Source organism: Coturnix japonica, chromosome 2, assembly GCF_054131305.1.
Source record: "Coturnix japonica strain WE chromosome 2, WE-NBRP24, whole genome shotgun sequence".
Lineage (NCBI taxonomy): Eukaryota > Metazoa > Chordata > Aves > Galliformes > Phasianidae > Coturnix > Coturnix japonica.
This window is the reverse complement of record NC_140664.1, coordinates 127,661,276-127,674,947: the sequence shown is the minus strand read 5'-3', so window position 1 is coordinate 127,674,947 and position 13,672 is coordinate 127,661,276. Positions and strand designations below refer to the sequence as shown.

Below are 13,672 nucleotides of genomic sequence, written 5' to 3'. Positions count from 1 at the left end.
CTGTTCTTTAATTTTGTCTATATGAAATTGGTTTGGAACTTTATGGATAAATTGTAGTTTCTAATCAGCAATCTTAGCTGTGCAACACATATCTATCCTGAGAGCTGATTGTTGTGATCCAAACAGAAACAACTAACAAATAGATACTTTTCATTATTCCTTGTTTAATGGTGTTATGGCAAGTAGGTCTTCTGGTGTATGTATTTCCTTTTTTCCTGAGTTTCACTAAGTCAGTGGCATTTGTTGATCTGATATGATAGCAACCATTGGTACCACTTAGTTTAATCCTATGTTATTTGTAAAGACTTGACATCCTGTCATGATTTTCGTCTGATGTTTCTCACAAGTAGTTTTGTAGTCTCATGTTTGCATGTGAATTTTGAAAATGCTATGGTTTTTGCTGAAATGTGATACACTAACTTTGATTGGTAACTGTTATGCTTAAGAAAGTTCAAAGGTTTCATCCTGCTTTATATCTTCAGGATCTGTATGCTGGAGAAGTATCTTACTAACTCCAGCAGCTTTTTCACTCAGTTCCTGTATTTATGTATTAGAAATTTTCAAAATGCTGATAGAGGATATGAGAATATTATGGAAAAGATTGGAGATCATGAGTTCTATCTAGACTCTCAAATACATTATTGACTGGAAATACACCTATGTAATTTTTGTTTTGAAAACATTCTCAAGCACATTAGTGCAAGAGTATGACGCTGCAGAAGCAATTCACTCAGGAACTTTATTATCAGTGATATTAACTTTTATCAGAAAGAATAGTTAGAAAAAATAGTACAACAGTGTAGCTAGAAATATATTTGTGTATAGAAAACATTCCTTTTCTTAATAACTTGCTTTCTGTATTATCTTGCCCTTTTTTAGATGCCAACTCAGTTTGTGGAGTCGGTTTTGGAAGTACATAGTAAATTTGTTCAGCTCATCAACACAGTTTTGAATGGTGATCAACACTTTATGAGTGCCCTTGACAAGGTAACTTCTACTTACAACATCTAAAGAAAAAATGAAAAACAATATGTGTCATTATCTCTTTCCTTTTCTATTTCCTTTCATTTGGCCTATCTTCAACTGCCATGTTTTTTACTACATTGCTTCAAGTTTCAATGTAATATCTCTCAACAATGTGTTTTCTTTTCCAACAAACATCTAACAACCCAAATAGTTTTCCTTTCTTACTGTTGTGGGCGCACCAAGTATTTTTTTTCACATCAAGCTGTATTCTGTTATATGTCACTGTAGCTGTTCTGCTGCTGCTGCAATTTGACTATTCTACATTCCCTGGTTTCTTCTCATCCATTATTTTAAAACACGTCTTGCTGTGTACCAAAATCTTCATACTTGTGTGTTTAAGTTTCTAACTGAAACCTAATTCTCTCTCCTGCTTTTTGTACTTAACTTCTACTCCTTTACTTTTTCCACTTTGATTCAAATCCCAAATTAAAAATATTGAACACATTCTCACAGAACAGTGATCCAAACCCATTTACTCATTTCTTTTATTATCACCCTTTTGTCTATTTGAGTTTTATGGAGTTGGGAATGTTGTTTACATGAACATTTTTTGCTTTTTTTAAAAATGTAAGTGTAGTAAGTTTCAAGTCATTTCTATTTTTTTCTTTTCTCTATATTCACATCTAGGCTTTGACATCAGTTGTTAACTACAGGGAGCCCAAGTCAATCTGCAAAGCACCTGAGTTGGTAAGTGATGAGTATTACTGTAGAATGTAGTAATGGTTCCTTATTACTGTCAGATGAGTCAGCATTAGGGACTGTCACATTTATGTCCATTTCTCTTAAAAATTATCCTCACATAAGTATTTCAGTAGTGATTACTTAACCCAGACACACATACACATTTTGGGGGTATGCAGAAAAGAAGTGATTCTGTTAAAATATTTGCATAGAGTTTGTGGGTTTGGTAGATCTAGTTCCTATCTTTTACACAAGAGTAAAGCTTGTAGATTACAGAAATATTTTCATGTAGAGCTTAAAAGTATGTTGGCATATGTGTTTTCTCAAGCTTGACAAGTAGGTTTGGGTTTGTTTTCTCTTTTTTTAACTTGAGCTGGCCAAGTACTGTGACAACTTATTGAAGAAGTCAGCGAAAGGAATGACAGAGAATGAAGTAGAAGACAAACTTACAAGTTTCATTACTGTGTTCAAGTACATTGATGACAAAGATGTATTCCAAAAGGTAACTCTTGATACTGAAATTTAAACAATACGTGAACAATATGGTTATGCTTTTAAAAATCCTCATAACTGTTTTTTGTTGTTTTTTTCTCCCATACAGTTCTATGCCAGAATGCTGGCAAAGAGGTTAATTCATGGTTTATCTATGTCCATGGATTCTGAAGAAGCCATGATTAATAAACTAAAGGTAATGTAAACATTGCTCTAATGCAAAATAAAGTGTAAGAGTATGTAATGTTAGGAGGAAGCAGCAGAGGGTGCCAGAGATAACTTAGCAATTAGTAGATTACATTTCCAGTAGTTGAAAGGAAAACTTGATTTCTTCATAGCGTGTGAAAAATATATTGTGAAATATCCCTCATATGTTTGAGGTCTTTTTTTTTTTTTTTTTGAGATAGCTTTATGAAGTGTGTTTAAATCCCTTATATTTATGTTGGAAAAGCACCAAGCAGCTTATCATAAATCAGCTTTATTTTTTAATTTTATATAAATAAAGTTGTTTATAAAATTAATGAATAGAAAGTGGAATTAAGATATGTTTGATAATTTACTTCTGTAATGCTTGTTATTTATTATAAGTATTGTTAAATACTTTAACACTTCTACCCAGTAGATTTTCATATTAGATTTGTAAATGTATGAATGTGCATTATTTGTATAATAAATGTTGTTTCACAATAAAACTTGTTAACAATATCTTTTTCACAGCAAGCCTGTGGTTATGAATTTACCAGCAAGCTTCATCGAATGTATACAGACATGAGTGTTAGTGCTGATCTCAACAATAAATTCAACAACTTTATCAAAAACCAGGACACAATTATAGATTTGGGAATTAGCTTTCAGATATATGTTCTACAGGTACTAATGTATGTTTATTACTGTTGAGTTATTTGTATGTTGTTTGTATGTTTTGATAACAAGTGAAATATTTTTGTAACTAGAAATACTTTTCATCTGACACCTTGTGATCAGTGTGGAATATTTTGCTTTCATAGTTTATCTTTTTAAAATTAACTTATTAGTGTGCTAACCAGTAGTGATGTAAAATGTCGTGTTTTTTAACCTGAATTAAGGTCTTCCTGGGGGATGTGTAGTGTATTCTTAAAAAGGAGCAGTAAAACTTCTTGTTTAAATTGACTGTCTAGTGACAATATGCACTGTAAATCTGTTCAGTACTGTTTTATTTTTTATTAAAGTATACATGGAATGAAAATGGTAATAATATTTTTGTTTTTCCTGATACCCTTAGGCAGGTGCGTGGCCTCTAACTCAGGCTCCTTCTTCTACATTTGCAATTCCTCAGGAACTGGAAAAAAGTGTACAGATGGTAGGTTAGTAGGAGGCTTCTTGTAAACATGTTGAGATGTAAAAGAATGCTGAAAAAAAAACCAACCCCAAACCCACCAAGTTCAATTTTAACTGCAAAAAGCCTGAGCTGTTTCATTTTGTTTGTAATTCATGACTACTCTTTCTCCAGTTATATGAAATTTGGAAGCATCACCCAAAAAACATCCTGCTTTCAATGTATGCATTTCTGTCACCTTAATTCATTTATTTTTACAACTCTTTTTAACTCTGTGATTAATGAGGAAGATACTAGTAAATACAATCAGATGAACTTACTTGATTTTAGCTTTAAAACCAATTCCTAATATTTTAGATAAGATCCTGATTTTTTAATAAAATTCTATTTTATCTAAATATTATATATAATCTAAAGGGAGTATTACTAAATAGATTAAAGTGTGGGTACAGCTTGCTTGTGCCATGTTTCATAGAGAATATATTTTGTTTGAAGTCAAGCAACATTCATGTATCCTTCCTTAAAGTTAACTTTGAAAATTGTCAGAGTAGGGGACGCTTCCATTTTCATCAATTTTTGCTGTCAGTGTAACTTTGAAATGATGTTTCCTAAGTCATGAATGTGTAATTCTTTATGGAAAATGGTTTTGGTAGGTTTCAAAGTTTTGCAAGTTTGACCGAGGAAATTCAAGAACTCTTAGTTACATCTTGGTTCAGAGATATTTGCAATCTGTGTAGTTTTATCTATCCTGAAACTCTAATTGAAAGAGTGGCTAATGTTATGCTTGTTTTCAAGCTTGCTCTCTTGTAATTCTCCCATAAAAATATGTAGAGGAATGTAAGGTGAGATTCAATGTGAGAGTTGTTGTGGAGCTGACTGGGGGGGAAATACCTGCTAACTACAAGCTTACAGTTTTTGAAGGATGTTTTATAAAAGCAGTTAAATGGGAAATCAAAGCCATCAAATACATGTTTTCATATGGAATTGGAACAAACAGAAAGATAAAATGTAATGAGATTGATTGTTAGAAACTCCAAAGAGTTCTGTTGGATTCAGTAGAGATAATACTTCAGAACACTACTTTTAGCTCCAGAGTTTTATGATTTGAGAGTATGAATGTCTCAGCAATCTTTCCTATTTAGTCATCATGTGATATGTTAATTTGTTCAAGTAGTTTGGTAAATGCTGCTCAATCATCTCCTATCTTGAAAGGATGATGCAATGATAGACTCATCACCAATCATCACTGATGTCTGAATTGAATATATTGAACATAAAACCCGTGTTTCTTCACTGGAGTGGTAGTGTGATAATAATAATAAACTATTATAAGCTTATATGTGTGATTAATTGAAGGTCATTTTATTTTGCAGTTTGAATTATTCTACAGTCAACATTTTAGTGGAAGGAAGCTTACTTGGTTACATTATCTTTGTACAGGTAAAAATAAGTGCTTTGCTAAACATGCTCTATACAACTGACAATTGTTGGACGTCCTTTTCAAATGATAATAGACATTGGAAGTGGAACATGCTGCATCTTAATTCAGTTGATTATTTTTGCATCATAAAGTAATTCATGTTGTAAAGAAATTAATATAAGAAATTAATAAGCTTGCACATTGCAAACCATTGAGGCTGTTTGGAATTTCCTTTTTTTATTACTATGAACTACATTATGTTATTCAAATTCATCTTTTTTCTTGTTTTCTCCTCAAAACACTACTGTTGTAGTATTTGCTATTAATCAGAATTAAGTTTTTGCAAACTATCTCCTATATGTGTAAAATTAAAACATCATAGTTTTTGTATTCTCATGCCATATGGAGGTGTGAATTGCGTATCTGGAATTGCATGTGTGTAGGAACTATGTGAGTTACATTTCAGTTGGTATTTCATTGCATTCAGCCAGTTTACGAAGTGCTACTTGTATCACTGCAGGTGAAGTAAAAATGAATTATTTGTGCAAACCTTATGTAGCCATGGTCACAACATACCAAATGGCGGTGTTGCTTGCCTTCAACAACAGTGAAACTGTCAGTTATAAGGAGCTTCAAGACAGTACGCAAATGAATGAAAAGGAACTGACAAAAACTATCAAATCCTTACTCGACGTTAAAATGATCAACCATGACTCAGACAAGGTATGCAGTAATGATATAAAAATGTTTCGTGTTCTCAGTGTTACGACTCTACTATTTGTTGAGGTCTTTCTAATACAGAAGGCTTTGTTTTGAACTGTCTTATCGATCCTGTGAGCAACTGTAAATTTCTATTTATAAAGAAAGAGACAGGAAGAAATTAGATTGTGTTTGTGAGGTTGTGACCCTTCTGGATAACCACCTGTGCGACCTATTGTGGGGTTGGGACTGGATGATCTCTTGAGGTCCTTTCCAACCCCTGCAATTCTGTGATTCTTTAATTCTGTTTGTTCCTCTGACGGCAGAGTCTGCTACAAAGGTAAAAATGTGAGAACTGTTTGTTGTTTCTGTTGAATTTCATCCACGTGGCTTTTGACTCACTGCTCTTGGATGAGAATACCCTTTAAATACGTCTTTATAAGTTGTAGGACCTTTGGAAGGAGCCTGACTGGTATACCAGTCAGTATATATGAGTGATAAAGTAATCCTCAGAATAAATCTGTAGCATTGAGAGACCAAAAGTAACAGCAGCCATATTCTTTCTTGCTGATACATTACAGGAGAAGAAGGACACATAACAAGGAGGGCTTGTGTGAGAGGATTTTAGCTGCGTTTTGCCAAACTCTTATCATTCCATGTGTTTCATGGAGTTCCAGTGCTATTTGAGTAATATATCATTTACCTTCTATTCCCATACAGCAAAGGGCACAAAAGTTTGTTGTGTATGAAGCATTGTAGATGTACCTGTGAATACAATACAAACATTAGCATATACTTCCAGCTAGCCCAGAAAGCCCAAGTTATTCAGACAGTATCAAGCAGAAGAAACTGATAAGCTGTTCACATGGCTTACAAGAATAAATCCAAAGCTGCTCTGACAGCTGCCTTTTTTTTAACCAAGAAAATATTAGAAAATGGAAGGGGAGATCACAAGGAAGATCTGATGCTTGGCTGAAGCATAGGACATGCTTTGAATATCTAGAAATGAGCTCAGGTTGGAACAGTGGCTGGGAAGATGTTTGTTAAACCATGTGTGAAATATATCACTGAGAGCTATTACAGAAAACTGTGGGATTTTTCAAAATCTTAGGAAGTTGCCCCTTATTTAAAGGATTTACATTTATTTATGTCTGTTGTATATTCTGTGTTAAACTGTAGCTTAAAAAACTGACCTGGTTCAAATGGCTCTTCAACATTTTCAACTGCAAATTTGCTGAAATGTCATTCATGTATGCAAGATTCTACATGGAATTTTTTAAAGAAAACTTATCCCAACAAATCCTTGCTGCTTATTCTTTTTTGTCTCCATTTCTATTTTCTTTTTAAAAAAGATTCTTTATTGCAGGAGGATGTGGAGGCGGAGTCTACGTTTTCATTAAATATGAACTTCAGCAGTAAACGAACAAAATTTAAAATTACAACATCGATGCAGAAAGACACACCACAGGCAAGTATTCTGTAATGTCCGTAAGCTGAACAGCTTAGGAAGCTTAATTCTCTAAAACTGAATTGATTATATTTGGTGTAAGCAGGTATAGGATTTACAACACTGTAAAGACATTGCTTAAATTTGCAGCTTACATGCTGCAATTTTTTTATACTTAAAACGTAGGCAGCAAAAGGTAGGATAGGGAATAATAAGAAAAAGATTGACAAGAGCTATTTCTCCTGTAGGAAATGGAATTGGCATTTAAACTGTCTCATATAATGAGGTTTTTGTTGGTAGTTGTTGGCAACTTATTTCAGAAACTGCAGAAATCAAACTGTTTTCCTATGGTTTTGTGTTTCCCATCAGCTAAAATCAGCTCCAATGCTGATAATCCAGCTTCCTTCTGTATGTCCTAAGTCACGGTCTTTTGTACAAGAAATTTACGTTCTGCTAAACTCAATACCCTGTGAATTTTGCCTGCTTTTCTCCGTAGCAGAGGCACTGCTTTAGTTATCTTCTTCCTACCTACCAGCTGACTTGCATGAAATCTGGTATTTTTGATTTACAGAAGTATGTTACGTGAAATTGACCTTTATCTAGATTGTTGTGTCAGTTGACTTATACTAACGTAAGAAGTTTAGATTCAAGATACTTCTATGGTATATTTATTGATCTTATTATATTTAAAACGTTACTTTTCTTCCTACATTGCAGGAGATGGAGCAGACCAGAAGTGCTGTAGACGAAGACAGAAAAATGTATCTTCAAGCTGCTATAGTCCGTATCATGAAAGCACGTAAAGTGTTGCGACATAATGCTCTTATTCAGGAGGTAAGATAAAATCCTCTTCCTAGGATTTCATGAAAATCTTCAGGATAGAAGTTTAATAGTTTAAACATCCAACCATTAAATTCCCATGTCAACACTAGTACTTCAGTGAAATTCACTAGTGAAAGTCTACTTTGAAACACAGTACTTACCTGTGATCACTCAGTCCTATAAAAATGTCTTAGCACTAAAGTATTAAGCATCTCTGGGCTTGTTCTTTCCTGTTGGCTGCCTCTATGCCTGCAGATGTCATATCCTATAAGAATCGCTGCCAGAACTGTAGGTTCAGTTGAAGACACCTGCGTATGGATATTTTGGACATGAAATTTCCGCAGAAGCACTTAGCCAGTTTTGCACTCTAATTGTAAATTTGGATTTTGTTCTAATTCATGGCTTACGTTTTAAAAGTTGTCTGAGTATGTAGACTTGCTCTTAATCTCCATTTTACCTTAAGTACTACAATTGTCTAGATTTTTTATATTCTACATTAATGATCTGTGAACTGTCTTGAACTGGCTGAGAAAAAAGGTGTTATGTCTTTCATTTTTCTTCCACTTTTCCATCTGTGGTGGTTGCCTGCCTAATTGCATTTCTTCTTCTGACCTAACCTTTGCTCATACCAACCAGTTCACACTTTTGGTTTCCTCAGCCTTCCAAGGCATTCTTTGTCTCTTGAGCTTTGCTGGATAGCCTCAGAGTAGACTGGTGTGAGAGGATTTCCTACTTTATTGGACCATTTTGAGCATGGAGGTGGAGTGGCATTTTAAGATCTGTATGCTTTTAAGTTTTAAGATCTTTTAAGATCTGTATGCTTTCTGTCCTGTGGTGATGAAGGAAATAGTTACCACACCTACCAATTAATTTTAATTTCCTAAGCAAAATAAGCAGCTTGTAAGTCTGTACTGACTGGTAATGGGAAACATCTGAGAGGTTTTGGATTTTGAAGTAGTGCTTGTGCACAGATGCCCTGAAAGCAAGCTTTCTGTTAGATATCTGACTTTGAACATTTAAAATATGAGGCAGCATAGGTCTTGACTACTTCTCAAAATCTTTGCTTATTTGATCTTCTGTTACTTAAACTCTTGCAATTATGATGAAATGCTCTTAAGATTTTTCTCTTAAAGCTAGAAAATGGTAGGCAAGCCCTGTTTTATCTTTGAAAATACATTTTTCCCTGAATTCTCAACTTCTTACAAAATGTTCAGGAGTCTTGAGACCAGTGTAAATGATGGAAGAAGTTACATATTTCAACAGCTTAGAAACAAAAACTCCTGCATGTTTTTTCCCCTCTTTGACTGAGGAGGCACTATCTGACATGCCTCGGGTGCATTTTGTTCTTGCAGTACTCTTGCGGAATACTACAGTCTGTTAACAACAGGAGTTTCTTCAAGTTTTTCAGTAAAAGCAGATATTTTGACTGCTAGTCATCTTAAAAAACAGTGTAGAATAAAGTTGACACTCCATTTATCTGTCACCAGCTGAATTATATTTTTTGCCTTAGCTTCTAACTGAATTGATGACACCTGAAAGTCATACTCATCTGATCCGTAATTCTTAGTTTTGAATATTACTTATATTCTGGGTTAGTTAGAACATTAAAAACCAATGGCTTGACTTCTATATAATTATTGTTTATGTTGCTGTGTAGTGTGGGGAATCAATGTAGATTTACATAAGCAACTATGCAATCTCAAGCAATAAGGTGAAGCTGTACCAAAATCCCTTAATTTTTTCCACATTTTTAGCTGTCTGATCTGGTCTGTGCCCATCTTCTTCTATCTACTTCAGCTGAACTGTTGCTGGGGCATAAGTGAGATTCTTTAAAATTCGTTAAGTTTCTCCTGTACAGTCTGAGATATTGATGGACTCTTGGGCACTTCTGAGATTGTTGCCAGGTTGTAAATTTAAAGATGAAAGTTTCATGTTAGGTGAAAATTTTACTTAGTTACCTCTCCATTGAGCTCGTTGACTTCTTCCGCTGTATGATGTATGAATAAGCCTAGATTGCCAAGTGGTTCTGGGTTAAACATGCTCAGCTTTCTCATTAGATCTTTGTGGAAACTTCTCTTGAACACTTAGAGTATGCATAATTTGACTGCTAAGCTTCCTTGTTTTCCCAGCTAGCCTTGTGTTAAGTTTTTATTAACTATCAAGAGTCTTTTTATTTTTCAACACATTCTTTTGTGACGTCTTTACTAATTATAGTAATATACACACTCACTTCATGTTACATTCTTCATAGCATTTTCATACTTATTAATAACAAATTCACTTAGAATTTCTAGTCTGACATACTGAGGGGTAAGAATGAGTCTTTTGAATGGAAGGTCTGTCTACTATGAGTGGTTAATATATTCTTGCCTCATTAATGTTTGGGGTTTTTTCCTGTGATACAAGGGCAACATTATATTTTTGGTAAGAGTGAAGAAATACATTTAAGTTAGATTAATTTTAAATTGAATATTCAACTTCACTTCTACCAGGACTAATTAATCAAGCAGGAGAACTGAAAAAAATTCTGTTAATATTCAGTCAAACTGAACCAGTGAGTAAAGCAGTCAGTTCAAGTGTTCTGACACTAATGTACAGGGATGCTGTGACTGTTGTAAATTGTCTTTGCTTTATTTAATCCTATATTTAAAAGTAAACTGAGTTTTGCTTGAGTGCACGCAGTGAGTTTTTTTTGTTTTGGTTTGGTTTATTTTGGTAGTATTAATAACTGGTGAAAATAAAAATAACGCATAAAATATGTCTTTCTTTTGCAGGTAATTAGCCAATCAAGAGCTAGGTTTAATCCAAGTATCAGCATGATTAAGAAGTGTATTGAAGTTCTGATAGACAAACAGTACATAGAGCGAAGCCAGGCCTCTGCAGATGAATACAGTTATGTAGCATGATGTTGCTACCCTGCAGGTATGATTGTAAGGAGATCATTGCCGTCACTGTTTGGTGTGTTCCTGTGGGAAGAGGCAGGCCTGTGCCTCCATAATTGGTCACTTGGCAGCCCCCGTTTTTCTGCTGTTTACAACATCACCAGTGCCATGTCATGAGCGTCAATGAAAATGCCTATAGATATTTCAAGCTCATGTCATTATGACATTTCTTAAAACTTTACTAAAAGAATGAGTGAAGTATTGCTGAGATGTGGAAATTTGGTTGGGTACCATGCTTTTTTTTTTTTTTTTTCCTCCCCTTTCACGTTTGCAGTTGATGTTTTTTAATGTATCTTAAGACAAAGTTAAAAAAAAAAAAGAAAAAAAAAAAGAAAACCTAAATATTGTAATATGACAGATAACCTAATAATTGTATCTACATTAAAAGAAAAAAAAAAAAAAAGATGAACATGATACTGCTGCTTGTCAAATAAAAAAAAATAAAGTTATATAACGTGTCTCTCGTCATTCTAGAAATGAATGTAACGTTAATGTCTTTAAATATTCAGACTGGGAAGGGTGAATATAATATGTGCTCAGGTGTTGAATAACCTTCAAATTATATCTGTCATAAGAAATCATTTATGTAAAACTGAATGACAGGTATGTTGTGTTTGATGTGAGTGTAGAAAAAATGACCTATAGTTAAGTTGTTTAATAAGTCATAAGCACAGCTTGTTTTCTTGAGGTTAGGCTAACTTCTTACATTCTTAGTGCCTGAAGGCCTAGTCTGTCTCTCTTAATCTCACAATGGAGAAAGATGTTACAAGAGAAAATAAGCAGATGTTTGAGGGAATTTAACTAACAAAGTTCACAGATAGGAATGATGATTGTAAATACTGAAGATATAGTTCAGTGGCTTGTAAAACCACCCTATTACTGGGAAAGAATACAGCAGACTGATTGGTAATTGAAAAATGTTTTCTTCAGTGATGTACTGGGTAGAAACAATCCATGGGTGGATATCTGTGTTGTTTCCACATGAGCCCATGATGCATTTTTCTTCTTTTCCCTCCTAACTCATACGGTTTAGTTTATCATCTGATATTTTCCCCCTCCTCAGTTAGGTTTCTAGTTGTTTTGCTGGTTGTCCTTGTGTTGTTCATGAGGGATAACATGGTGACCATTCAGTCTCATATAAGCAAAATATAATTTTTTAAAGTGCTAACTCTACCACTGCAGATAATTCAAGTTCTTTAATAGTGTGAAAACAGTTGAACGCCTTTTGCAGAAAAGATCTTCCTCATGTCTATGCCTGCTATTAGTCGTTGACAGGATAAATACTAACTTCAAGTGCTCTATTTTGCCAGGTTTTGATTGCATATAGATAGATAGATAGATAGATAGATAAATAGATAGATAGATAGATAGATAGATAGATAGATAGATAGATAGATAGATAGATAGATAGATAGATAGATAGATAGATTAAATCAATATTTTTGTAGATTTTTTGATATTTCATCGCCACTAGAAATCCACAGATCAAGAATCAATTTAACAAGGAAAAAGCCTTTGCATAGAGCTCTTTTCTTCTGTTTTCTATCTTCTTCCAGTTCTTCACTGTATGGACAGTTTGGCTTCTCTTTGACTCGGGTTGTTTCTGGCTCTTTTTTCTTACATAGCATCACAGTCATATGAACTCTGGAGGGTATGGTAAACTTCCTGTGGTTATCTAGGGAATACATCATAAAGTTATGTAGATTTTAGGGAGGGCAAGTAAAAGACAATAAACAACAAAGGGTACTAAACATTTATTCTGTATTTACAGCACTAAGATTTGGGGTTTTGAAATCAGATTTATGCTTTAAAGAAGTGGTTTTTGAATTGATCTTGATACAGTGCAGCAGGTTGCTGTCCAGTGTGGTAGTTCAGAGTTGTGCATGAGTGTTTGAAAATAGCACACATAGTGTCATTAGACAAAGTAAATGGGAGAGATACTTGCATAGATTCATTACAGTGCCTTTTAATCTATTTAAATGTGAAAAAATTATGTGCCCTACGAAAAATACAGCAAAAACCAACCAAACAAAAAACTATTCTATGATACAATAGAAAAAAAAAGAAAAAACTTTGCCTGAATATTGAATCAGATCCTTTCTGCAGAAAGCAAGCCAACAATGACACCAAAGCTTCTAAAAACAAATGTTTAGCTTGTAACTCATGTATGAGTCCACAGGGTTTAAGCTCATTTGTTCACAAAAGATTCATAGAGAATGTATTTAAATTTAGATTGTAGTAGCAACATTTTAAGACTTGAGTTTGAAGAAAGCCCTGCTAAACTTATTTTTAACATCACTTCATAGACAAAGCAGATGCTTCACTGCTCTAGCCCAAACGTGTACGTTTTTAGCATTACCTTATCTCTGAATTTTTGCATACTTAAAACATCAAAAGTAATATTTTTTTAGATAAGGGTGCTGTTGAGTTGAGACATGTTTAGTGAGTTAAAAACATTCATATATTTCAGCACTGTTGGCATCCCCAGACAACATCTTTCGTAATTATGCACAAACTCGGCCTTTTCGGTGCCTCTTGGGAAACGTGGCTGTAGCTGGGAAACGTTTTAAATTCTACTGTATAACTCACACCTTCCCCCTAAGGGAGAAAGTAGTGAGAAGTCTCAGCCTTCTATAGTTGGGTTAGGACACTGAAGTCATTGTTGGCACACAGTGATACAGCACATTGTGTAGTGCTACAACTTGGCAGCTAAATATGTCTGGAAAGCATCATTTCAAATTACAAAGTGCTAATGAGTGTTATCAGGAGGGGAAAATTATAGGAAGAGATCTAAAAATGCCTTGAATTTTTAATTGCAGAGGTTTTTT

General features: G+C 34.1%; 1 protein-coding gene across 8 annotated transcripts in view; it reads left to right on the top strand.

Moving 5' to 3' along the window:
• Positions 1-11,293, top strand: part of CUL2 (cullin 2) — a 39,332-nt gene extending 28,039 nt beyond the window's left edge. For 5 of the 8 annotated variants that reach the window (XM_085538909.1, XM_032443026.2, XM_015853113.3 and 2 more), the window contains 11 exons: positions 880-987; positions 1,654-1,713; positions 2,081-2,209; positions 2,309-2,395; positions 2,917-3,069; positions 3,461-3,538; positions 4,888-4,954; positions 5,455-5,657; positions 7,000-7,101; positions 7,798-7,914; positions 10,677-11,293. In XM_085538909.1, coding sequence (XP_085395035.1) covers positions 880-987; positions 1,654-1,713; positions 2,081-2,209; positions 2,309-2,395; positions 2,917-3,069; positions 3,461-3,538; positions 4,888-4,954; positions 5,455-5,657; positions 7,000-7,101; positions 7,798-7,914; positions 10,677-10,808 — 1,236 coding nt within the window. In that variant the 3' untranslated portion in view covers positions 10,809-11,293. Of the gene's footprint in view, positions 1-879; positions 988-1,653; positions 1,714-2,047; positions 2,210-2,308; positions 2,396-2,916; positions 3,070-3,460; positions 3,539-4,887; positions 4,955-5,454; positions 5,658-6,999; positions 7,102-7,797; positions 7,915-10,676 lie in introns of all 8 variants that reach the window. The other 3 variants (XR_014943146.1, XR_014943145.1, XR_014943144.1) reach the window with 1 other exon arrangement.
• Positions 11,294-13,672: the final 2,379 nt, after the last annotated feature.